Genomic DNA, 26230 nt, shown 5'->3' with positions numbered 1-26230 from the left:
GCAGCATTTCCAGTTCTGCCAGAAAAGAAGGCGCGACACACCTGGAGGCGTTCTGGCATCTCCATTCAGATTAATAATTCAGAAGCGCTGATCGTGTTGAGGGAGCGTCTCCGCGCTCAGCAGGAAGGAAACATCCAGCGTGTGAGCTGTGTCAGAACCAGACGACGTTCCTCAGGAAGGTTTACTCCAACACACATACACATACACACACAAGGTAACGACTCTTCAGATCCCTTTTACTGTTCAGAAAGGCAAACATGGACTTTGTGCTTGGTTGATCTTTGCTTATTGAAACCATGCGTTTCTGGATTGTTGCTTCAAAATAAAGGTGTGAGGTTTGTGATGTGTGTTTGTGCTGTTTTTGTAAAGACTGATGCTGAAATGGAGTGTCAGTGTGAGAACAACGCCGAGGCTGCCCCTGCTGGTAGGAAACTTTAAAGTTTACAAGAAAAAAAAAAGCTATTATTTAAACATGTCACAGTGTAGAAATTGACTTTACCTCAGAAGGCCTTGCATATAAAAGATGCTGCAATCGGTCTAATTATGGAATGCTGTGTGACTCGTGATACATGTGAAGACACACACACACACACACACACACACACCTCTACATAATAAGTGGGAAATAGCAGTGCTGTAGTAATAACCCTTCTTTATTTGGTGTAGGCTGGTTCATGGGAGGCAGCAACGTCCAGATGGGAGGCTTCGCTGTGGTGGGCTACCTTCTCTACAGATTTTCACAAAGTCAGTCGCCACGACGACCTCGCATATTCACAATCTTATTTTAAACAAACAAACAAAGAATACTCAAAGAGTAGCTGCGTTGTTCAGCTAATGTGTCTTGCTGAAGTCTGGAGCTTGGACACAAATTTAAATCACATCAAGAGGTTATGACACGACCTTACACATACTGAATGTGGTTACAAATCATGCAAAGAGTGAAACAAAAGATTTAGTAGATGTTTAAAGTTTTAATTTAATTAATTAATTTGCCTGTTATGGCCTTTGCCATCAAATGTATCATTTCCTTTATCAGATACCTTAAAATCCCACTAAAATACATAGAAGTTTGTGATTGTAACGTCACCAAATGTGACAAAACTTCAGACACTTTTAAATACTGGCACAATTCCCCTTATTTTCTATTTCATGATACAAGGATTGATAATATATTATAATAAAGGACTAAGGTGAGTATTATATGGAATTCTTTGACGGTGTGAGTAATTTTTATCCAGATGTTTTAAGCCGTTTGGTTTTCCTGCAGCTCTCCCAGCGCTGATCCGTTGGCCGATCCGTTTCTTCTGCTACATAACCGGTGAGTTTTTGTTATTTGTTTTTCCCTCTGACATCTTGACGAAGTTTGGCCGGAACCAAAATCACAAGGCAAACATTTTGTTGGTCCTGCCTCAGGTCTGTCAGCTCTTTGGGGCTGGGTGAGCCGCCTGGTCGGAACCTTCCGCGGTACGAACTATAAGTCTTATTCCCAGTGACGAGCTTCCATACGAGAAGTTAAAGCAGCCTAAATAAAACGCTTTTACTTTTCTCCTTTTTGTCTCAGGAATCAAGAACCTGTTGAAATGGGTTTCTCGGGTTTGGCGGTTTCTAGTCGGTGAGCTCCTCTTCCTCTTCTGTAGGGTGATATTTCAGTGTTTCATAAATTCAAGTCAAAATGAACTAGCAGCTATTCCAGCAACATAAACACAAAAGACTGTAATTACAACTTAGACTAACGTCTTAATTTGATGTGTCTTCAGCATTTTCCTCCAAACTCAAGTGGATGGTTCCCATCATCAGAGCCATCACAGGTCATTATACTCTTCTTTATTGTTTTAAATTGTGTGGTAATTTCCCAAGGGTTCTCCTTACCTCCGATAATCCTCCTCATTTAGGGGGAAACACGCACTTATATTTTGAAAAGTAAATCTACTTTAATGTTTTTACAAAGGTATTTAAATTTCCGACAACGCGTTGCCAATTTACTGACAAAAACAGAATGTGTCGTTCCAAAATAGCAAACTTTGTAAGAATACTATTCAGTCTTCCAACTGGATTGACAGTAATTACTTCCATCATTGCAAATATATAAACTAAGAAAATGTTTTACGTCAGTGAGTGTATTTGCAATCGCACCTCCAGCCCTTTTATTTCCTGAAAAGCTCTAATTATAGGGTCTACTAACAGTGGTGGCTCTTGCATGAATGTGACCCTGGGTGAGCTCTTCCATCTGCCCCCGACACCCCAACAACTTTCCAACAACATTGTTTAAGCATTTACACTAAAACTTCTCACGTCTACAGGATCGTCTGATGATGGACCACAGATCAGTGGCACTTCAAGGGAGTCAGATTTGAGGTTGATCTTCCTGGGGCCAAACGTAGCGGACCGAAACATCATAGCAGACGATTTGTTAGCAATAGGCAGCAACAAGACGAGACCATTCAGCAACGTGGTGAAGAAGGGCATCAAGCAGAGCACGGTGCTGGACGGCAGAGAGATTACAGTAATCAACACCCCCGATGTTTTAGGGTCGTCAATGGGGAATGCAAGCCGCGCCAGGGAGGCCCTAAGGAGCCTTCAGCTCACTAGTCCCGGCCCGCATGCCTTTCTGCTGGTTATCAAGGCTCAAAGCTCCGGCGAGTCGGTTGGCCAGGACCTCACCCGAGCCGTTCAAGGCGCCCTTGAACTGTTTGGAGAGGGAGTCACGGGATACATTATCCCGGTGATCTCTTATGTGGACGGCAGACAAAGCTTCACCATGGATGAGCTGCTGGAGGGGCTGGAAAAGGCCTGCTCTATCTGTGGTCAGAGTCCAGAGCTTGTGGACAGCAGCGCATACGTTCCACCTACAGGAAAGTATTCAAGTCGAAGGTCTAAAGACTGCGCTTACAGAGATCTGGTTGAGCGTGTGTTAGATGTAAAGGAGAACAGGGGCCATTTTGTCCATGAGGTGTACAAGAGGGAGGTCGAGCTGAGGGAGAAGCTGCTGGATGACATGTCCTCCGCACTGGCTCAACAACTGGGCCACAGGTAGATAGGGGAACTACACGGCGAGAGGTGTTGGAGCGTTTGTTAGCCTTGGCTAAAGAAAATTTTAAAAACATATATATATGTATATTTCCATTTGCCCTGTGGTTTTGTCAGTATCTGTGTTTCCATCGAAAATGTGTGTAAAACTTTGTCAATGTTCTGATAATGTCGAAAAAACACATTTGTGATAGTGGTGTTTGCATGAAATAACAAATGCTGTTATAAACCATGGAAATAAGTTTGTACACACAATAAGTTATTAAAAATCATCCTCCAACTACCTGTCGTCTTCTTCTTTGTGGTTTGGGCCTGTGGTAACATCCGGTTGTTGATCATGTGACTCCAGTGACTCCAGAAAAATGTCTTCATTTCCATCGCGCCAAAACTTTTTATCGAAAAACTATATATTTATTAATTGCAGCATTTCCTATAAAGCTGCAGGATGTAATTTTTATAAGGTGTTTCTTTCAGCTAATATGGCGTCTGTAAAAATGCCCCACTCCCAATCAGAACTAACCAATCAAAGCGAGGAGGTGGGTCCTGGCACAAGATTAGTAAACATACTTTTTCTATTTAGAAAAAGAATCAGTGCTTTCCTGGTTTTAGAATTAGAGAAGCAAAAAATATATAATATATTGACTGGTCAAACCAGGATTAAATAATTATTCTAGTGATTATTGTTGCATCCGACCACAGTTTGTTATTAAAAAGCATTGTGTGAAAAGGGGCTTCCTAGTTTTAAGTTCTCAAAATAATCAATACAACTTGCTAACCCATACCTGGATTCATATTAACTGCAGAGGCCAAAGAGGTACACCACAGGTAAAATATAAACTGCTTATATCCTTTTAACAGATGCCCAATAAAAAAAATCCTTTGAGGTTTGATAGGTTGTGGAGGCAGAAAAAGATTCGCCCAGGGCGCCAAAAATGGAACATCCGCCACTGTGCCTGTGGTATTAAAACATTTCTTACCTGTATAATTTTAATTTTAATCACCGTAAACAGAACCCAGGGTGTGCCTCCTCACAGTCGAGGCTTAAAGTGGAACATTTTAAGGGTTTTATTCTCAGGGGAGGAACTGCTCCTGTGCTTTCTGACGCAGCCAGGGAAACGCTACTGCGCATGCGCGTTATCTTCACGGACGGAGAAACAGACCTCACAACAGGAAAAAAAAGTGTTAAAGACAAAGGACCGGACAGCCTTTAGGGAAAGCAAAAACCAGCTCAGTTAGTTTCCTAGACCGTTTTGTAGAGGTTCGACTGTCTCACCACCGGTCGGAACCGGACGGGTAAGTGTTCGTTGTGAAATAATGAAGTTAGAGGAAGGCGTTGTGTTTGTGTTGGCTGTAGAGACGGAGTTACGTAGAAAACATCCACAGGACTAACGGCGAAAAAAAAAAACTGCTGCCAACATGGATTCAATACTACAGTACGAGTGTGTTTTTAGTGTCTAAGAGCAGCTGTCCTTGGTTAGTGTGAGCGTTTGCTTTCTTATTGCTGTGACCTGTGTTTGGCTGCTGTCACATTTAGCTAGTTCTCTCTGGACAGCTTGTTTCCTCTATTCAGAACTAGCTGCTGGAGATACTTACTTTCTGCCTATTTTGAAGTCCGCTGGTCGAAAAAAAGAGTAAAGCCTATTATTGTTGTATTTTAACCATCTGCATACACCTTAAATAGATTCGGCATAGCTTTAAAGAACATTGTAGCTGATAATAAGTTGTTCCCACTTTCTTTGTTTTTAACATTTTAGCAGTTGTGCATTGCTGTGAAAAAATGTATTTGCCCCCTACAAATTTCTTCTCTTTAGCTTTATATCTCACCTAAATGTTTCAGATCATTAAAGATATATAAATATTTGCCAAATATAACAAGCAGTACATATATTATAGGGAAAAAAGCTGTCCAAGCTAACATGGCCCTACATGGGGAAAAAAACGACCCTTTTGGGTGACGACAGCTCTGATACAAATTCAATTCAATTAAAAGTTATTTCAAAAAATTTCCAAAAGGAAATGAAATGTTGCAATCATATGATCAAAGCATCTTCAAAGAGCGGTTGTGGACAGTGATGCTGTGAGCAGGAAGAATCTGCTGTAGCAGTCTGTCTCGCAACAAATTTGAAGAGACCTCTGACTGAAGTCTGTTGGTCTTGTGACCATCATGACATGCTGACAGCAAAGACAATCTTGTACAAAAATATGTCCTGGATGACATCATTAGTCTGAACCTTATTAAATTATAGCATAACTTAAAAAGTGATTGTGTTTTTTCTGGTTGTCTTTGGGATGCACTTACAGATCGGTCCAGATTTCCTTAATTTTCTGTGATCAGCTTGTACTTGCATGTGAAACCGATCTTATCTACTTGGACAAATATCTGAAATTCAGTAGCTGCCCCCATTTTGCTCAGACGTGAGAGTCTCTCCACTTTTGCTGATGTATCAACTCTGTCGCTGTGCTTAGCAACTTTTCAGACAAAAAAAAAAAGTCGACTTTTTAAAGGTCAGTAATGGGACAAAAAAACTGCAATCGGTGCACCCCTAAAAATGTGCTTAAGGGTGACAGAAAAGGAAAAAAGAGATTAGATCAGAATCAATGTAGCTCAACAAAGCGGAATACTTCAAATTGCGTTCAGTATTCTAAACTGGTCGTAACATCTGTTTCCAGAGCAACGTGAGAGAAGCTTCATGTTCAGCTTTCTGGTGATGGAAAGTCCTGCAAAACGGCACGTCTGCTGACTGGAGGGACACAACGGTCAACGCACACAAACACTCACAGGATGGAGGAAGTGGAAACACACAAGAGAGGGATGACAACTTGATTTATGATTTTTATCGGAGGATCCCATTTTCCTCATACTTTTTATTTTTCCACCCCTGTCTAAATTCTGTCCTGAATTCTACTTTCTACGTCCTCTCCAGTTGAGAGAGGTGGTGTTTATTTACCTTCCACCTTCCTCTGAGAGCCTACATAGCAACACACAGACTCCTCTCTTCCCGGAGGTCGAGGGGGCTGCCATGGGAACGGCTGTCCTGCCTTCAATGTAGCATCCTGAGGGCAGTAGTGGTGGAGCTGGAGGAGGAGGACGTGGCGGTGGTGGTGGCGGCGGCGGTGGTGAACGTCCACGGATGGGCAGTACTCCGTATCCAGCCAGCGAGTGGAAGGAGAAGGGCCGAGGCGGACTGCAGGAGCTGGGCTGCATGCCCTGGAAGGTCAGCAAGCAGAAAGCTGCCGGAGGAGGGGGGGAAGCGGTTTCAGGAGCAGCGGAGAGGAGGAGCAAGGATCCGAGGGACGGTCAGCTGCAGCAGGATCTCTCGTCGTCGTCGTCCTCCCTCTCCCCGCCGGCTCCCCAGCAGACTTCTCCGACAACTCCGGCCATATATCACGAGAAGCAGCGGAGGGAGCTGTGTGCATTGCATGCGCTCAACAACGTCTTCCAGGATGGGACAGCCTTTAGTCGGGACACCCTGCAGGAGATATACCAAAGGTGAGAGAGCTGGGTTACTAAAATGCACCAAGAATCACCTTTGTCTTGCAAAAGTGTTTATACTTCTTGAACTTTTCCACCTTTCGTCTCTGGATTTGATGAGGTACACCCACACAAAGTAGCATGTAATTGTGAGGTGAAAGGAAAATGATACATGATTTTAGAAATTATGCTCACAACAAAAAGAATGTGGGTGACGAAAGTGTGGGATGCAATTGTATCCAGCCCCACTGAGTTTGCAGCTTTAATTGCTCTCTGCAATTAAAGCTGCAAAATTTTGAGGTATAGCTGAATGCATTGAATATTTCAGCAAAATCTTTAACATGTGGATACAAGAACCCTACTTGGCACAGGCGTTCCCATGGTCTTGCTATGTATTTTTAAAAAAAAGAGAAAAAAAGTTAGCCACTGAAAAATTGATGGTGGCCATTTATTCAAAACTGCTAAACACAGAAAGATATTTGAAGAAACTAAACAAAACCGCTAAACAAATAAAAACATTAGCGGAAGTCGATGCTAAACCACTAAGCAAATAAAAATATGCTAATGCTAAACAAATGAAGATATAAGGAGAAGCTAACGCTAACCTGCTAAAGACATAACATTAGCAGACGTTATTACTAAACATATAAAAGTATTAGCCAAAGCTAATGCTGAACTGCTAAACAAATGAAAATATAAAAATATACACTGAACTGATGTAGAAATGAAAACATTAGCGGAAGCTAATACTAAACCACTAAACAATTAAAAAAATTTGCAGGAGCTAACAAGAACCATTAAGATGACTGTCAGCCCAGTCTTCTTGTCCTTCCTTGACGACTGGTGTTAGACTAACAGCAGAAACCTCAGCTTCAGTTTTGGCATCAGATTTTGCAGCCTGTTATTAGTGAGTTTTGTGATTAGGATGACCATCGTTGAAAACAAATGATGTGAGATAGAGTTCATCCAAGTCATGAAAATGGGTAACATTTTATGCAAATAACTGGTTTAAAAGGCAGAAAAATGGCAGCCATGGCCGTCATCCTGAAATCTAAGTGGCTGCAATCGGTGCACCGATATCGGTATGACAAACGTGCATCCTGAGGGTTGAGCAAACAAAGTTTTATGCTTGTATCCACACTTGACAGATGCTTACCTGTTCTTCTTTGGGTTAAAACAGTGAGAATCAGTGTTCTAAGGTTTACACTGATTCTCAGTTGGTTATATTTCTGGTATTTGACTGGCCATTCTTACAAAGGATTTTTTTCATATCTTGTCATATCTTGTGAGCATATCATATCTAGAGCAGGGCTTTGCAACCTTTACAACCTGAAGAGCCGCTGTGGACTCACGACAGCCAAATGAAACTGATTTAGAGTCTTGGTTTTGCTCTTCAATAAGTCATGTTAAAGGTGTAAAAAGGGCTGTGTTCAAATGCACATTACACTTTACACACTTATAATTAGCAAAAATTAGAAAGCCATGTCTTCTTAGTTAGGCACAACTTTGTGTTGATGACATAAAATCCCAATAGAAACCTTTGATGTTAGCAAGTAAACATGACAGACTGTGGTTGATTTCTCGTTTTCAACACGTTGCAGGCTAAGTCCCAGCACTATGGTGACGCCTCACAAAAAGAGCATGCTGGGAAACGGGAACTATGATGTGAATGTCATCATGGCGGCATTGCAGACCCGAGGGTTTGAGGCAGTCTGGTGGGATAAAAGAAGGTACGTATGTAATTTAAATCCAAGTCCAAATGTACAAAACACTGCAGATTCCAAATATGCAATTATTTATCAAACGACGACAAAGCCACAATGGTATGAACAGTCACAGACACTTTGTGCTTTCAATTTAGCCATTTCTAAAGTTTGTCAGTGTCATGTTTCTCTGGGAATAGTTGGACATTAGCTCTGACACAGTCCAGGTTTGCATACCAGCTTGTCGTTGAAACAAGTCGTGTGAGGAATGGATATGCAGGGTTTGTTTCCAGGCTGTAGTATGTTGGATGAGCCACTTGCTGGCTGTGTGTGAAGACCCAAACACTGTCAGAATATCGGCTTATTAATCTCAGACTTGGTTTCTCTGCTCAGGTCAGAACTGATCAGGTGACATGGGACTTTGTGGACTTGAACCCAGACGCACTAAGTGGAAAGTGTTGCAAAACACACCAGGGGGCTCTTGTTGTCCAGTCGAAATTATAGGATTTATAAGTACAGTGTCTAAGTTTTATTGCCACAGATGCAAAAGAAATTACAAAAAAAATTCACAGATATATCAATTGATAAATGGTTGAATAACTTGTGTTAAGATTTTTATGCTTCTCACTTGGTTTTTGCTCAGCACAGTAATCTAAAACAATACTTTCAATTCATTTATTTGGGCCAGTACACCACAAATGTTTTTGTCCTTCTGAATATTGATTTTAACAGTATATATAAATATGTATTTTTCTCCATTAAGAGGGTGAAAGTCCTGTCTCAGAGGACTTGTTTCACAAATGATTAATCGTTTCACAAATGATTAATTGTTTCATAAAGAGAGTTCCTCACATTGGAAAGGAAGGTTATTTTTCTTTTAACTTTAATTTTTTTTCTTGCTCCTGATCTGCTTTTTTTGACCTATAGCTAAGCTGAAGAAACAATTATTTTAGTAAAGCTATAGCCAAAAGAAAAACTTTTAACATCAGCATGCGAAAAACTCAATCCTTTCTGCTTGACTTGGTATCAGGACCGTGTACAACTGATCTGTTGATTATTTTTGGATTAACTAGTTGGTAAAGATGACATTTTGTACAGAATGTGAACCAGGTGAAATCAAAACACCCACTTGAAAAGTTCTGGGTAGGACAGATTAACAGACAAATGCATATCTTTTTATCTTAAATGCAAAATATTTAATATTTTTTGTGAATTACTGCTCTGACTGTGTTGTCTTTACAGCAAATTGCCTCTTTTTGAGTCTGCATACGATTTATCGATTACTAAAACGGTTGACGATTATTTCAATAACTCATCTGATTAATCGTTTCAGCCCTGTTGTGATTCTACTTCTGAATAATATAAAACAACTACCAGAATGAATCTTTAGGAACTCTAAGAATTACACATAGTTATTTTTGGGGTAAAATATCCAAAGAGGCCAGTTGTGTTGGTTGAAGGTTCACTTTCTGAGCTGCTGGCGAAACACCAGTTTCGTGTTTCCGTTCGAATTATAAATATCCTGCAGCACCAAACCAAATAAATCTAACTGGTTTGTTGAAAATAAGGCAAACATTGACATGAATAATAAAATAGTCAAGCCCCCAAAAATTCACAAGCTATAAATATGTGTTGTGCCACACATGATGATTTTCTAGTCTCTCCAGTAACTCCAGTTTGTTTTGAACACACCTGTAATCATCACAGCAGGATGTGGATGCATTTATCAAATGTATTGTTTCTTGGATTGACATCACTGTCTAAAACTAGACCAACAAAAACCTTTATCTCTGTTTGAGTCCTAGTTTAGATCCAGTGGTGAAACTGCATCTCTCTGTAATTGAGATTTTTTTTTGTGTATTTGTAGTGCATGTTCCGCTGTTGTCTTAGTTTATTTCCCAGAATGATCCTTGGGGGGGTTGGGCAGAGGCCGCAGAGCCAAAACATAAACACTTTTACTCTGGTCCACATGTTTGGTTGATTTTTTTTTTCTTTTTTTTCCCCTCATATTTGTTTCTAATCTTGACTCTTGAGGACAGGAAACTTCTCAACCAACTCGAACATCTGCATTCTTCACTAAAATCCTAAATGTAAACAGGAGGTCTGCTCTTCAGAGGCTCTGCTTCCTCTGCTGAAACTACATCAGCTTAACAGCCGCGTCTTCAAAGATCCATCAGTTTGCCTTTTTTTTATTATCAGTATTTGTGCTTTCTTAATTATCGGTCTCACAGGACTGCTAACGGAATCAGGAGTCTCTGCCTTTTTCTGTGAAAATGAGTTTCTGTCTTTCTAGCCTGTGCTGAAACAGGAACTTAATCAATTGACAACATAGACACGACTCTCTTTCTGCTACTTTTTTTATGCAGCACAAAGCTTGTTTGCACATTTGTTTGCGCACCACTAAAAATCTTTGAAGAGGATTTTGAACATTGGGAAGAATCCAAAAATTGATATGTTTACTGAATGCTCTGTTCCCGCTGAGCTCAGCACATTGATTTGCAGCAGCTTACAAAAATATTCAAAGCCTTGTGAAATTTTCCATATTTTGTCACATTCCCACCGCAAGCATAAATATATTTATTTGGAATTTAATGTGAAAGACCAACACAAAGTGATGTACAATTTTGAAGTAGAAAGAAAATTCTACACCATTCAAAAAGTTTCTGTGGTGTGCAAAAGTATTTAGCCGCACTGAGTCGATACTTTGTGGAACCATCTGTTGCTGAGTTTGAAATGAAGATTTAATTCATTTAATTTTAGTTTTCTGGGGCTGCACAGTGGTGCAGTTGGTAGAGCTGTTGCCTTGCAGCAAGAAGGTTCTGGGTTCGATTCCCGGCCCCAGTCTTTTTTGCATGGAGTTTGCATGTTCTCCCTGTGCATGCGTGGGTTTTCTCCGGGTACTCTGGTTTCCTTCCACAGTCCAAAGACATGACTGTCAGGTAAATTGGCCTCTCCAAATTGTCCCTAGGTGTGAGTGTGTGTGTGCATGGTTGTTTGTCTCTGTGTTGCCCTGCGACAGATTGGCGACCTGTCCAGGGTGTACCCCGCCTCTCGCCCAGAACGATAGCTGGAGATAGGCACCAGCAACCCTCCTGACCCCACTGAGGGACAAGGGTGTAAAGAAAATGGATGGATGGATGAATTTTAGTTTTCAAAGTAATTTAAAGCGGGTCATAACGTTTTTTTTGCTTGTTGAGTTAAATGTTAACCGATTAAAAGCCAATTGTGGTACTTTGTGAAAATAGCCCTTAAGATAAAAAGACAGGATTTGAATTCCTAACTTGCATTATAAGTGGACTAGATGGTATACTTTTTAAATCAGAAAACATCATCTTAATCATCAGAGCCTCAACTTGGAGACAAGTGAAAGACGAGACTCGAGGCGAAAGATTGACTTGGACTGGAGGCAAGAAACTTAAAATCTGACTTAGACTTGGACTGGAAAAATGATCTTTGGCCAGAGTTAAAATCTCGGATTTCATTAAAAAACCTTTTAAGTTGTAAAATCTTTGCGACGGGAAATGTCATAATGTTTTAAACTTCAAGAAGATTTCCAATGTGTGCAATATGATATTGTTGTACAGAATTACAAATGACTTCGTCAAGTATGACACCACAGCATAGCATCCAAATGGTATGTTGTCCATTGTGTTTTATGATGTTCTTTGCTTAAATAGCTTTTTTTTTTCTTCCCCCAGGGATGTTGGCAGCATTGAGCTGTCCAACGTGGAGGGCTTTATCCTCAACGTGCCGTCCAACCTGCGCTGGGGGCCCCTCCGGCTGCCACTTAAACGCCAGCACTGGATTGGAGTCAGGGAGGTGGGAGGTGTCTACTACAACCTGGATTCTAAGCTACGCAACCCTCAGCCTATTGGCAGTCCTGATGAGCTCAGGTGAGAGGCAAGGTGTTCTGAGAATGTGTTCAGAACAACATCCCACCACGTGGATCATCCTGCTCAGCCATTGTAATTATTATGATCATAATGTCATATTTGAAATAAAAATGTACAAAGCATATTAATAGATTGAATCATTTTAGCAATACAAAAGTAACATATTTTCCTGAAAGGAAGAGGAATCTCCTGTGTGTCCCTCTCTCAGACAAGCAGGAAAAACCCTGGAATTATTTTTACTGTTGTAGACAGAAAACGTAACTAAATATTATTTTACTTTTACTCTCTCTGCACATTTTTACTTAGCCTCTTGAAATCTTGATGCTCATTTATTTATTTTTATCATTCTCGCAAGTGACTGTTTTGTTTCCTTCATCACAAACTCAGGAAGTTTCTCCGTCAGCAGTTACGAGGGAAGAACTGTGAACTCCTGCTGGTTGTCTCAGAAGAGGTGGAGGTCCACCAAACATGGCGCTCCGACAGCTGAGGGTTCAACCAGCCAATCGCATCAGCCAAACGGGCCTGTCGCAGGACGAACTGGAGACGAAGTAGCGTTGTGCACCGCCAATTGCATCGATGCACTCTTGCAGTTGTAATTCCTCCCCACCCAGCCTGTTTTTTCTTCTTCTTCTTCTTTTGGGTTTTGTTTACACGGTCATTGCTGATCACTTAGCTGATCCGAGACACAAAGTAATGAAGGAGGCAAACACTTTATAGAGCGAATCAAAGAATCACAGCTGAGACTATTCTGTTCCTTTTTTATATTTCGATGCTTATTTTTTCTGTCTTGCCCTTTTCATTTTCCCAAATTTCTAAAGTTGTGAGAATTTTGGACCTAAGGAAAATGCAGATTTTTATGTTTATTCTTTTTTCCTCCTCTTTTTTTAATGTTTTATTTTACTCCATATTTTCCCATCTTTCTCACCAAAGTGCACCCTCACCTCTTTTTCCCTCATCTCCATCTCATCGAATCCCAGCGCAGAGAGAGAGGTTTTACCACATCGCCAACTGTGTGTGTTTCAGCAATTCCCTACACTTGTGGCACCGACTCACCCTTTACTGTAGAATCTTTGTCAATGCAACACTTTTTATATTATGACAACAAAGCAATGCAACACTCAGGCCAAGTACTCCCTCTAGTGGATATTTGCTCCAGCTTGCTTGTATCGATGATCACCTAGTCGTGTTTTTAAATTTCTTCTCACTGTATAGACGCTTCTGTAAAGGAAAGAAATATGTTATTTGTTTAAGACTTATTGCACTACACACAAACATTGCCTGTCAGTAAAGAAATATATATTTTGGGTTTGATGCTAAAACTCTCTTCCTCTTCGGATCAAATGCAGCAAAATGCATCTACTAATTCAGGAGGATAATTTTCATGCTGTGAGTCATGCTGACTTCAGATTTAACGTTTACCTGCAAAACCTTTTACTGAGTGAATTTATTTACTCCTACTGACCGAATGATCAACGGTAAAAATCACGACTGTACACTAAAGGTTTGGACGCTAGCTCTTTATCACTCAAATGCCTCCCTTTGTCCTGATTTGTTGTTGCCAGAGTTTTTTTTTTTGCCTCAGTGACTTTTCCAAAGGGTCCCAATCACAGCAGCCCTCTGTAGCACAGGAACTCAGCAGATAAAGGGCTTTTCCTCATCTTCCTGTAGTTTTTTTTTTTTTTCCCCATATATGAAAAGCAGCCAAACACAGCTTTAAAAGGAAATCACTGACTGTCTCAGCAAGTTATTGACTGTAATCGGAGGAATCTCGGTCAAAGGAAGTAGTTTTTAAAGCGTAGTTGAGTGAAGAAAGTTATTTGCTTGTAAACCTGAAAAGACCTGGAGAGCAAAAAAAAAAAAAAAGTTTTTGCAGGTATTAATCTAGAAAGTCGGATGAAAAGTGAAAGTTGTTGGCGATCTGGTGTCGTGTCTAAAGAAAGAAAAGATTTACGGTAGTTTGTGAGGTGATTAAAAGTTCTCGTCTCCAATCGTTAAAATCTTCGTTTATACATGTTAGTGGTTGAATTGGCCTTAACTTGTTTACATAAAAAGTATGTAGATTTTGGAGTTTGGCGCCATATCAGAAAATCCAAAGGAGCAGTTTGTTATATTTGGGAGGTGAAATGGTAGACGCCCTTCCATTTTTGCAGAGCAACTACTCCCATGATGAGTTTTCAATTTTTTCTGCCAAGGAATTTGTTACACTTCTTTATATATATATATATATATATATATATATATATATATAAGCAATCCAATTATATAAGTTGTGCATATTTTATTTCAAATTTGAAGCAACATCCTCATGTTCTAGGCCTGTCTATAATCCTGTGATGTCACATTGCATCCATGAGAAACCGCGTTGAACTGTCAGATATTTTTATTAACTGAACACGGACACAGCGATGTGTTGCACATTTGCATTCATATGCCTTTGCTTTATTGCCATGACAATCCATTAAGTCCTTCCCCCTCGGAGGAATCCTGATTATCAGTGTACTTTATTTTTTCATAAAAAAAATAAATAAAATCCTCATATTTGGCATTTCACGTGTCATTGTGTTAAAATTGGTAATAAAGGGCAAATTTGTACATTTATTTCACCTACTAGGATGTGTGGTGCTTTTAAAAGGATAGAAAATTGCAGAGATGTATGGATCCACTGCTTTTTTTTCTTTTCTTGAGTTTGTGGTTGTTGAATGGCGTGAAAAATGTTCAATGGATGTGAATACTTAAGTGGCTATAGTCCCATTGATAAATGTTAGCATGTTGATGTTCTGCTGCTTTAAGGGAGCTAAAGGATGAGAGTACTACCACCGTTTGGTATCCAGTAAATAACAAGGATGATGAGGCAGCCAGTGGCGCGCGCCGACTCATCCTTCACGGGGAACGCGCTTTCATGGCACGAGCGCGCGCGAAGCGGTGTGCAGATGTGTCGCAGATTTTGTAAAGTCACTGGACGCGTGCTGAGGAGGTCGCTCCAGATAAACCGGCCTCTGAAAGTGGGAGCAAACCGAAGCGGCGACAGAGAAGAGGGGAGGACGGAGCCGAGGCACGCGCCCTCAGTAGCAGTTTACCGTTAGCTTAGTTTGTGAGGGAGAAGGACGTTAGTTTGACAGTTAAATCCCCACGGAGGATTGGTGCGCACAAGCGATGGAGCTCTCTGCAATTGGAGAGCAAGTGTTTGCTGTGGAATCAATTCTGAAGAAAAGACTTCGAAAGGTAAGGGTTCAAAAGTGGGACGTAAATTATTAATGACGTGTTGAGCAGCGGGGTAATGTCAGCGTGCGTTGCGGTGTCATGTGTTTATTTTGGGAGGGAGGATGCTAATTAATGCCTGAGAGATTAGTAGCACAGTGTCTTTTAACCTGGTTAGCTAATTAAGAGGCTTTTTAAGGGGGTCAGGTGTCCCCTGAATTTAACAGTTGTAACTGCGCAGTATCTTGTGGCGTAAGCTGTTTGACTCATTAAGCCCTACGAGGAAACATTCAGGCAAACTGTTATTATGGGCCTGCTTGCCTGCTGAGTAGGTCTCGTGCCGTGTTGTTGACATTAACAGGTGCGTATCTAGAACTTAAGGGTTCTGGAGCACAAAAGAGGAACCTTAGAGACTCTGTCATTTCTGCTGTATTTTTCTGCATTGAACTGGTTATAGAGGTAAGCTAAAATGTGAGCACAGATTTAAGTTGAGCAAAATTAAAAAATGTTTTATCTGTTTATTATGATTAACTCTGGACTTTAAACAAAATTTTACTCCACCCCATTAAAATGTTACTGTTTTAAAGTTGGAAAAATGATCTGTCATACAATTACAACAGTTTAAAGTCTGTGTAAAGAGATCCTAAATGCTACATGCGCAGAGTTTTCTCTGGCTTCACTTACAATGACTGAGATCAAAATAATGCAGTTTCAATGCAAGTCTTTGGGCATTTCTGGCCACATCAAGGTTAAGCTGGAGCTGCTGGCGCCACATTAAGGTAATAATGCAATAAAATCCGTGTTGTCACTCTTCCACCAAAACCTGATTCCTCTACCATTTATTTTCTGAATTATAATTCATGTTTTGGGGAGTTTTTATAAGAAATGTCAGAGACTTCAAACGTCACATTTACAGAACTGAAATTGTGACTATAATTGAATGGTCATTTTAGCAAGTCTAGCTAGTTTAAGGCAAATCTGAAAAACTAGTGAGAAAAAAAACATTTGATTAAGATTTATTAGCAGTTAATTTATGCTTTTGTATAAATATGTTTAGATGGTTGTAAATTTTAGGAGTTCACAAGAGCTAACGGTCTGTGTTTCGATTTACAGACGTCATTCACACTGTTTAAATATAGAACCGCTGATGTTCATGGTGATTTCATACAGTAACCAAACAACAAACACAATAGAGTTTCAGAATGAAGCTTGATGAGTAAGAGCTATATTAAACTTATTTACTGATGTTCTCAATATCATGTGATATGCCATGAGTTTACAATATAAACATGTTTTTATATACTCAATTTTTTATTTAGTTTGAAGTTAAATATTAAGATGGATTTATCAGATCAAATATATCTACTCCTGATTATAATGCACCTTCATGTCCTCATGGGATCTAGATGAAGTTTGGGAAAATGGTGACTTCATCCACTGAGAATATTTTTAAGAGCCGAGGATGACTTCACCAAGAAATGACGAACTCTGAGTGCTTCGGTTGGTATATTAATGTTATTATATTACACATCATGTGATGAAAGCGTCATCTCAATAACTCGATGTGGATCCAACAGAAGATAAGCTATTTCAAGTTGCCACAGGAAGGATGTTAAAAGTGAAGGTTGGGTGGAATATTTTGATCAGAAGTAAACCAACTATATTTCACAAAGCTTGCTGGCACCTTTCACTCAGTCTGCAATATGTTTCATGAACTGCAAAGCAATGATGCAGAGCTACCGAAGAATTATAAAAGCAACGCAGCTCTAAGAGCTGTGTTATTTTCTGCTCCTTTGATGCTGGTCTGGAACCTTTTCTCCACAGGGTAATGTGGAGTACCTGCTGAAGTGGAAAGGATGGCCTCCAAAGTGAGTATGTAGGCATGGAATATTTAATCTAAAGAGAGCCTTGGTTTTATGACAAAAATCTAATCACGTGCACAACATGTGCAATAAAGTAACACAACGATATAGGATTTTGAAAAAGATGTGCATAGAAAACAGCAATAGACGATTTGCAGAAGATTTAAAAGAACATTGCAAATAACAGCAGGGTGTAAATACTGAGTTTGTTCCCAGTGGTTATTCTAATAGACAATAACATTGTTGCTTTGATACCATTTTCAAGTAATATATCAATAATGGCATAATAATGCATATCCCCCTTCTCAAAGACCAATAAACTCTAATTTAGTTAAAAAAAAAAAAAAAACTTAACACTGGAACTGGAAGACATTTTAAATATCCAAAATAAAGTGCAGTGACCAAAAACAATAAATAAAACGCACAACAGAAACCATAAATAAAATGGATCGTGATGTCTCTGTTAACAAAATTGACCTTCAAAAAAATATTAATCATCAGAATGGAAATGATCTAGCTCAATTTAATGTATCCTGCAATGAATTGTTCTGCAACAGCTTCATTCAGACTTGAATTGAAGTTGAAATTTGACAGCCATTTCAGAATTTTCTCTCCCCCCCCTCAAAATTGTCAAATGATACAAATGTTCCACTGGTTCCAACAGTTTTTCAACTAAAGAGTAGGGGGGGGAGTTTCTCTAGAAAAAAAATTAATATCAGCTTGTTAAATTTTAATATAGTGAAAAATGTGAGATGCTCTAGAGATGCTGAATAAAAATAATTACATCCTCACCGATTTAAAAATATGGCATAAATTGATATTTCTAGTTTTATTTTTGCTGTTCTAACTCACCAGATGTTCTGTTGTCCCTGTGTATTTCATTTGCTGTTGGAAGCTCAGCCTGATCAAACATTAAGCTGATATGGAAGTTCGCTCCAATCAATTATGCATGCATTCAGAGGTTTCTGTGAAGAATTTCCAAAACAATAACTTTAGATGAGCTGCTCTCTCAAACTGCGACGCAGTACACATCAAATTCAAACATATTCTGTTGGGTTTTAAGATTTAACATGTTTGGATTTCAGGGGGAGGGGGGTTTCTTCATACAGTATGAAAAATGAAAATAAATTACATGAATTTTAAAAGATTTTAAAGAAGCAAACTCCTTTTCATTTTTTGACTAAGTTGTCTTTCAGTCAAAACTTCTCCTTTGGCTCAAGAAGATGGAGCTCAGATTAGCTTAGTTTTTTTTTTTTTTTTTTTCAGTCTTCGTTTTAATGGGATGTGCTTTGATGAGGTTTGAGTCGCTTAATCTGCCAACTAAATGAAAAAGACAAAGAGAGATGGAGTTTATGTAAAAATAAAGATCTCTTTCTTGCAAATGCTCACAGGTACAGCACCTGGGAACCTGAGGAGCATATCCTGGACCGGCGCCTGGTGCAGGCGTTCGAGGACAAGTGAGACCCTCCTTCAAACGGAACACAAACAACATGAGCCACTCTGACATTGCTCTGGTGTTGTAGGTTTTTAGCATTTCTAATCTCTCACTGAAATCTTCACAGTGGGGAAATTCAGAAATAGCATACTTTACAATGTGCAGCTGATAAGGATCAATTTTTAAAAAATGCACATAATGCACATTAAACAGACTATTTACAATTTATGAAAACAGAAAAAAAATATGTGTGAACACAGTAGAAACGTGAAACGTGGCTTGAAATGGGCAAAATTGTTCAAAAAGCAGCAGGGATGTAAATACTTCTTGATTTTGTTGGGAGCAGTGATGGTTCTGGAGGCTAACAGCTGCTGGGAGAAAGGATCTATGTTAACACTCCTTAGTGCACTTAGGATGCAGGCATGCTAGCGTGGAGCTTCACTGACATTTATTTGCAACACGAGGGATGAACAGCAAAACCACATGCAGAGAATCTAAATTCAACTAACCCATTCCTTTTTTTTGTTCATTTTCCCAGAGAAGAGAGAGACAGAGTCATTGGCCACAGGAGGAAAGGGTCCAAGTCAAAACGACTCCTGCTGCAGGTAACGTGAACAGCACATCTAGAAGTCTCCAAAAACTTTCCCAGACGCTTGATTTTTTCCACATGAAATCAGTCCAGGGGCCACACATGGCCCCTGGGATGCACTTTGGACACTCCTGCTCCTTTCTATAAGTTTCCATCAGCTTTACAGCTTCAGTGCCGCTTTCATAGAAAAACCTCCCCACATTATGATGTTGCCAAACCTTTTCTAGCTCATTTTATCATTTCAGAACACCGTTTACACCATGGATCTCCGCAGCGCTCACAAGATTCCCGCCAAGCCTCCCCCTCGCCTGCGTCTCTCTCTGACGCGCTCCCTGGTTCCTGACGATGAGGAGGATGAGGATGAGGATGAGGATGAGGAAGACGCCTGCGTTCCTTCTCGAAGGCAAGCAACGCATCGAAAGAGCAAGCAGAGCAGACGACTTAGCTTAAACCTCCAGAGACCCTCACAAGAGGCCTGGGAGGAGGAGGAGGAAGATGAGGAAGAGGAGGAGGAGGAAGAAGAAGAAGAGGAGGAAGAGGAGAAGAACAGCGCAGAGGATAGTGAACACCTCTCCCAACCAAAAACAACCAATCACAGCCAGAAGGAGAAAGAGGAGGCTAAGATGGGAGAAGGTGTTTTTAACGGTATGTGTGTCACTTGGTCAGAGAGTTTAATCCAACCAGTCTTGTCCCAGTTTGGCTTGTTTTCTGGGCATACGGCCAACGCCTTGCGTCATCCTGAGCTGATTATAGAACCAATCCTCCAGAGGCTCATTAAAGCTGCAAGATGTAACTTTTATTTAAATTTTTTTTTAAACTGTCAGCATGTTTTGGCAGGGTAATATGAGACAGATAATCTGTGAAAAGAACGATCCCCTCCTCCTCACAGTTATTATTGCTGTCTGAAGAAATTCACCGCTCCCAACCAAAAACAACCAATCACAGCCAGAAGGAGGGGCTTAGCGCTGTCAATCAACCTCGCTGCTAAATATGCTAGTGATGGAGAAACATCTCACCAATCCAGCAAAACACTTTATCCTCCGTCCTACTGACTAACCTTAGTATTCCTAACAGGCTTTGTTAGCTGCAGCGAATCGGGCGGCATGGATGATGATTGACAGCGCTAAGACCCGCCTCCCGATTGGTTGTTTCTAGTTAGCACTAGAAGAAGGCAGAGTAGCTCCATTTTTTTTCACAGATTTTCTCAGTCAAGACATAGTGACAGTTTCAACAAGTATTTAAAAAAATATATTTAAAAAAAATTACATACTGCTGTTTTAAAGGCACGTTTTTCTATTCACATTTAAATAAAAACCTTTATCAGTTTTCCTCACGTTGCATAGCTTTCTCTGTTATCATATGCTACATGTTATCCAAAAATGATGCAAATATACGAGTTTCATTCATCTTCTGTTTGACCCTTGACCTTTCCTTTAGGACACAGGGGCCTAGATAACTGGAGCACAGCAGTGGGGTCAGGCGGCGTGGACACGTCAGACAAACTGTGGCGACCCCTGGTGTGCCCAGGAGAGGTGACGGTCACAGACGTCACCCTCAACGCCCTTACAGTGACCTTCAGGGAGTCCAGAGCAGCCAGAGGATTCTTCCAGGACTGGGGCCTGGAGGTGTGGGAGCAGGTTGGTGATGGGGCCCCTCGGAGCTGCTGGAGGCACTGACTCTGACACGCTGCTGGAGCCGCTTGGTTTATATGCACAGAGTCAGCAGTGCCTTACAAAAGTATTCACACCCCTTGCACTTGCCACTTTTCGTCATGTCACAACTGTAGACGACACTGTGTAATATTTGGATTTAATGAGACAGACCAACACACAGGGTAGACATAGAAAATCAAAAGACAATCAGGTCTGGTTATCAACATTTTTTACAATTAAAAGTCTAAATCTTAGTGTGGCATCCATTTTGAATTCACTACAACACCCCTAACAGTGTTGCCAGATTAGACGGGTTTTCTTTTTTGGGGCTGTAAAAAGCAGCTTGGGGCGGGCTGTTAAAGTCTGAGCTGCTTCGCGGAACATTTGGCGGGTTTTTAGAAAGTGTTCAGAGGAAAACTCTACAAACATTGTCGTCAGTGTGCAGCAGAAAAGCACAAGACTTAAAGAAATGCTGTGTCCGCACTTTCATTTTGTCAGTTCATTTATTATGAAACGTAACATCACATCATAATATATGATGCAGGTTCTGGTAGAAAACGCTTTCCAGATTTCAACAAGTAAGAGTGTTGAAACCATGATTTACTTTTCCCTTCACAATTATGCTCCACCCTGTGTTGGTCTCTCTTGTAAAATTGTAATAAAGCACAAGAGTTATGGTTTAAACATGACCAAAAGCTGGAAATCTTCAAAATGTATGAATATTTTTGCAATGTATGGTTGATCTGGTCACTTTAAGTGGAATACATCGGAGTTCTTCTAGCTGACAGGAAGGAAATGACACAAGCAAAGACAGCTGATTGCAGCTGGTGATTGGCTTAAAGGTTTTCTTCATTCCAGTGAATCATAACACGTAAAAAAAAAACATTTTAAATAACACATTTCTGTTTATGCTGGTGGATAGTAATTTCCAGCAATAAAACCTCTTTACTCATGAAAACATACAGACTTCTTGACCAGATGAAATAGTTTTATTGTTTTTGCTCAATCCAGAAAACATTGGTGTCCAAAAGGGTTGCTTCATTTAGCTTGTGACATTTTCTTTCTGTCATGGAGGTTCTCCATCCATCCATCCATCCATCCATCCATCCATCCATCCATCCATCCATCCATCCATCCATCCATCCATCCATCCATCCATCCATTTTTTTACACCCTTATCGGGGTCAGGAGGGGTGCTGATGCCTTTCCTCAGCTGTCAACATCAAGTACACACCAGACAGGTCACCAGTCCATCGCAGGGAGGGTTCTCCCACATCCACTAATCAAAGCAGATCAAACTGTTACTGTCATGCTGGTTGCAGTTACCTAGAACATGGAGAAAGAATCGGCTTGTACCAGAGAAAGATGTAGTCAGAAGAGGGAATTTTAACCAAAACAATGTTTTTGTATCTCCTGTGAACTGAGAACCCTCAGGGTCTAAATGTAACCAAACTCCAGAGTTGTGTTCGTTTTACTTTCCCCCTCCATGGTTTAAGATTCTGTACCTAACAGTAAAGTGTGTCAAATTTAACACCACAACAACCTCAAGGACCCATTAGCTATCTGATGCTAACGCAGAGCTGATGAGGAGGAAAACTCATCAGCTAGCACCTAGCTAACTTTTTAACAGCTAGCTAGGTGCTATATTTGTATTTCTTTACATAACGATCAACATACTTGATTAATTGAACATTTAATACCCAATCCAACTTATTTTGAAAGAATATTTTCTCATGTGGAATTGTGTAATTCATAGCAAAATATTAGCATAAAATGCAGCCATTTTAGACATAAGGCGAGGAAATGCACTTTCTAACATATCAGAATGAATCAGAGCTCTGATGACAAACTAGAAGGGATCTGGGTGAGTCCATGTGAAGAAGAGGAGTCCTCTGTGCATGTAAACACAGCCACCGGTTCCTCTCTTCTACCCTAATCTAACCAGGCGTTATCCTGGACTCAGACATGTTGTACATACTTCAAACTACCTAATCTGGTTTTGTAGTGTTTCAGAGTCTACTGAGAGACGATTTGATCCGCCCGCATGCCTCTCTCCTCTAGTTCAAACACACACAGCGTAGTTTCTCTCAACCACCCAGCTCTACGTCATGACAACATAAAGCAGAAGGCACAAACGGACCGAACTCTGAAACTAGATGACAGAATGTTAAACACAGTCACACTGGTGTGTGTCCATCAGAGCTTGACCAGAAACTTTCATTACAGTTTCAGAGTTTCAGAATCTCAACATTACAACGATTGTGTAACGTTACCAGGCTCATGTATTTGGTTTTATCTGCTGTTTTAGATAATAAAAAAACACAAACAGAAACAATTCTGACCTTTATTCTAAACACCAAAAAAAAAATGTTCAAAAGTATTCACACCCCTTGAGTTTTTTCACGCTTTGTCACGTCACAACCAGGATCTCCACCGTATTCTACTGAGGTTTTTATCTGACAGAATGGTAGGATTGCAAATAACTACCATTTTAGTAACTGATTATTCTGATGATTAATCGATTAATCTGACTAAACCATCGCTACATTCTACAAGGTTTTTTTTTAAACCACTTAAGGATTTTTTTTGTACAATATCAAAAATGCATTAAAAGATGCAAATAAACAAATAGTTCAGTTCCATTTCTAAATGAGAAATTAAACATTTTATTGCTTAAAATGCATTCTTTTAGATCATTTGTAGCATAGATGCACCTGCAGCAAAACAATGTTTCTAACAGTAAAGTGAAAAGCTCAGCCATTTCTGCTTCACTTAATATCAATACAGTGTAAAGCTGATTTGTTGACGAGTTTTTGGATTAAATGATTAATTAAAATGTGCTCAATAAATTGTATTACAAAACACTTGGATCAGGCAAAGCTAAGACTATACTACTGGAGTTCTGTGTAGAACATATTTATAGACAAAAGTTGGGTTTTTTTTATCTTAAATGTAAAAGTTATATATTTTTTAGCTTAATTACTGCACTGAATATGTTGTTCTTTCAGCAATTGACCGCTGTTTGAGTCTAATAAATCGATTAATAAATTAGTTGACAATTACTACCGATGAATTGCTTCAGGCCTACAGAACTGTGTGCATTTGAAATCAGCCCCATTTACTTTGCTACCTATAAATAAACTCAGAAGGCACTTTGAGTTCACAGAGTCATGCATATGTGGAAATCTCTGCATGAACTCAGCTTCTCAAGATTTGTTCCAGAACAATCTACGAATACACTACTTAGTGTTGGTCTATTATATGAAAAACTATTAAAATACACTGATGTTTATGACTGTAATGTGACAAAGTGTTAAAGAGATCCAGGGTTGTGAGGCACTGCACATATAATGACCCAGTAGCTTTAGCCAGACTCTGTGAACGCAGGATCCGAGATGATGTCGTGCTGCTGCTGATGAACTGTTTATCAGTGAAAATGAAAGTGCCTACCGCTGCACTGTTTGTTTTGATGTAACTGTGGAGCTTTTAAGAATATTATCTCTCCACATGACTAATTACTACCAGTGTTTTATTTTTCTCCTCTCCACTGATGTAAGACAGAAATGGTTGCCTGGAGACCGCCTGGTTGGACCGTAAGCAGAACTACATTTTTCTAGTCATTTTTCTACATTGACCTGAATGTATATTTATTGCATATGGGTCCTGCATATAACTGCACATGTTTGTTTTATACAGTTTGTTATAACCAGATTCCATTTCCAGAGAAACTGTACTGTTGTGATAGAACAAGCGCCCCCTACAGGGCTTACTGTTGCCTCTTGTTGTCGCTTGCGCCGCATCTGTCCACCACCGAGCGCAGAAGTACCGCGATGTGAATCCGCACATTACCTGCTCCAGTCTATCAAGTGTTGTCGTGTTTCGACTGCTTGTTGGGTAACACGAAAATAAATGTTGCACATGTTTACTATGACTTTGGCGACCATCTTTTATCGAGGTGGAGTGAGTGAGCAGCTATCGGTGATCTGAAATACCGAAAATGGAAAAATCCACTGCATGTTCTTTGATGCACTTTCGAGTACATTAACCAGCTAGAAGTTATAGGTAGATGCAGTCATGAGACCCACTGACAAGTTATTTATCAGAGTTAATTTATTAATTTATTGGCAACTCCAAACTAAGAGTCTGAGGTTGAAATTTAAAATTTTCTTAACTTTCACACATTTGATGTATTTGAAAAATGTCAATTTCTGTACTTTCTACTGGATTCAAAACTGCTTCAGCTTTTTTTAGAAACATTTTGTAAGAAACAAAATGGTCAGATCATAAAAGAAACGGGAAACTATTTTAGACCATGTTTTTTCTATATTTGCCCTTTAATCCATTGCATTTATGGATTTCTACATAAATTGTTACTTATCTAGCTGACAAACCGATGTGATAGTTGTGGCAAAGAAGAAAGCAATTTTTTCCCCAATAGTACAAACATACTTTATTGTACAATTAATTTATTGGCAAAAAACAATCAGACCACCAAAATAACTTAAAAAAAATTGAGCAACAGTTATTTTTGCTTTCTCTCAGCAAGCACCAAAATTGTTAAGAGGAAGAAAAGGAGAAAAAAAAATGAGTGGTCAGCGATTCCATTTGAATACTAAACAAATTTAAATATCTTATTTCCAGTCTCTCTTTAGGAAAAGAAATTGACAAAAATTTGTTCAGTTGCCATCTGTTTGTACAGTGATTCAATATGTATACAACTTTATTCATGTACATAAAACATCTCATCAAAAGGATGGTAGAATGAACTCCACAGCCTCTCCAGGGCAAATCCAATAACTGTCTGCAGTGTCTTTTTGCATCACCATAACACCTTTAATAGAAAACAAAACATTTTTTATCTAATAACTCCTGTAGCTTCAAGTTTTATTTCCAAAAAAATAAAATTAAATAATATATCTATATATAAAAGACAGTTCATCCATGTTTTTTTTCTTATTTATAAAATAAGTCTCGAGATATATTGCAACCTGGTTTTGATGTGTTCCTTCCCCATACCCAACAAGCCCGACTTTTAGAGAAAAACAAATAGTAAGAGTGTGAATATTGTGTCTTCAGTCCTCTCCGGAAAAAGCTAAACAACCAAATGTTCGGTCTTTCAGATCGATCCCTTGTTTTGGCTCCGTTTTGTGCAGGTTTACCGCGGAAGTTTTTTTCTTGTTTGTTTTTTGTCTACAATAACGTGGGTGCGATAGCCCCTACCTCTCCAAAACCTTGTCAAAAAATACACTAAAAAAAAAAGGCGCATTGGTGCTTGTGACCTACAACAACCCATACTGTACACTTTAGAAAAAAGAAAAAAAAGGTTAATACTGTACAGTAGCTTAGGAGCACTTCTGTCTTTTTGTTTCAGACACAGCACATATTCCATGAAGGGGGGG

The 26230-nt window shown here is 39.6% G+C and overlaps 3 protein-coding genes across 5 annotated transcripts; all 3 read left to right on the top strand.

Annotated features, from left to right (window-relative positions):
* Positions 1-47: 47 nt before the first annotated feature.
* LOC106961271 (GTPase IMAP family member 4-like) lies at positions 48-3310 on the top strand. Of its 3 annotated transcripts, XM_015054877.1 has the most exons (8): positions 48-214; positions 370-424; positions 667-744; positions 1268-1318; positions 1414-1464; positions 1562-1612; positions 1758-1808; positions 2301-3310. In XM_015054877.1, the coding sequence occupies exons 2-8, from the start codon at positions 382-384 to the stop codon at positions 3032-3034; spliced, it is 1059 nt and encodes a 352-aa protein (XP_014910363.1). In that variant the 5' UTR covers positions 48-214; positions 370-381; the 3' UTR covers positions 3035-3310. The 3 variants fall into 3 exon arrangements, with proteins under 3 accessions (XP_014910363.1, XP_014910362.1, XP_014910364.1); XM_015054876.1 differs by having other exon boundaries at positions 48-424; XM_015054878.1 differs by lacking the exon at positions 1758-1808 and having other exon boundaries at positions 48-424.
* An 839-nt stretch (positions 3311-4149) lies between these two features.
* On the top strand, positions 4150-14640 carry josd1 (Josephin domain containing 1). The gene is made up of 5 exons (XM_015054879.1): positions 4150-4320; positions 5698-6517; positions 8101-8229; positions 11901-12095; positions 12483-14640. Exons 2-5 carry the CDS (start codon positions 6159-6161, stop codon positions 12580-12582), a joined length of 783 nt encoding a protein of 260 aa, XP_014910365.1. The 5' UTR covers positions 4150-4320; positions 5698-6158; the 3' UTR covers positions 12583-14640.
* Positions 14641-14948: 308 nt separating this feature from the next.
* cbx7b (chromobox homolog 7b) lies at positions 14949-21730 on the top strand. Its single transcript, XM_015054869.1, has 6 exons — positions 14949-15317; positions 17118-17161; positions 18547-18612; positions 19129-19195; positions 19425-19824; positions 20617-21730. Exons 1-6 carry the CDS (start codon positions 15249-15251, stop codon positions 20853-20855), a joined length of 885 nt encoding a protein of 294 aa, XP_014910355.1. The 5' UTR covers positions 14949-15248; the 3' UTR covers positions 20856-21730.
* Positions 21731-26230: the final 4500 nt, after the last annotated feature.

Source organism: Poecilia latipinna, unplaced genomic scaffold (assembly GCF_001443285.1).
Source record: "Poecilia latipinna isolate Pla-1442-1.1 unplaced genomic scaffold, P_latipinna-1.0 Scaffold1283, whole genome shotgun sequence".
In the NCBI taxonomy this organism is placed as follows: domain Eukaryota; kingdom Metazoa; phylum Chordata; class Actinopteri; order Cyprinodontiformes; family Poeciliidae; genus Poecilia; species Poecilia latipinna.
The sequence above is the reverse complement of the archived record's forward strand: the minus strand, read 5'-3'. Positions and strand labels throughout refer to the sequence as shown.

What these genes read in the sequence shown, in the direction of transcription:
- LOC106961271 (XM_015054876.1), top strand. Translation starts at nt 343, where the DNA reads ATGTGTGTTTGTGCTGTTTTTGTAAAGACTGATGCTGAAATGGAGTGT. An exon ending in CCTGGTCGGAACCTTCCGCG is followed by an intron (nt 1,465 to 1,561) that starts GTACGAACTATA and finishes TTTTTGTCTCAG; the next exon opens with GAATCAAGAACCTGTTGAAA. An exon ending in GGTTTGGCGGTTTCTAGTCG is followed by an intron (nt 1,613 to 1,757) that starts GTGAGCTCCTCT and finishes ATGTGTCTTCAG; the next exon opens with CATTTTCCTCCAAACTCAAG.
- josd1 (XM_015054879.1), top strand. Translation starts at nt 6,159, where the DNA reads ATGGGCAGTACTCCGTATCCAGCCAGCGAGTGGAAGGAGAAGGGCCGA. An exon ending in CTGCAGGAGATATACCAAAG is followed by an intron (nt 6,518 to 8,100) that starts GTGAGAGAGCTG and finishes AACACGTTGCAG; the next exon opens with GCTAAGTCCCAGCACTATGG. An exon ending in GTCTGGTGGGATAAAAGAAG is followed by an intron (nt 8,230 to 11,900) that starts GTACGTATGTAA and finishes TTCTTCCCCCAG; the next exon opens with GGATGTTGGCAGCATTGAGC.
- cbx7b (XM_015054869.1), top strand. Translation starts at nt 15,249, where the DNA reads ATGGAGCTCTCTGCAATTGGAGAGCAAGTGTTTGCTGTGGAATCAATT. An exon ending in GTGCAGGCGTTCGAGGACAA is followed by an intron (nt 18,613 to 19,128) that starts GTGAGACCCTCC and finishes TCATTTTCCCAG; the next exon opens with AGAAGAGAGAGACAGAGTCA. An exon ending in GGGAGAAGGTGTTTTTAACG is followed by an intron (nt 19,825 to 20,616) that starts GTATGTGTGTCA and finishes CCTTTCCTTTAG; the next exon opens with GACACAGGGGCCTAGATAAC.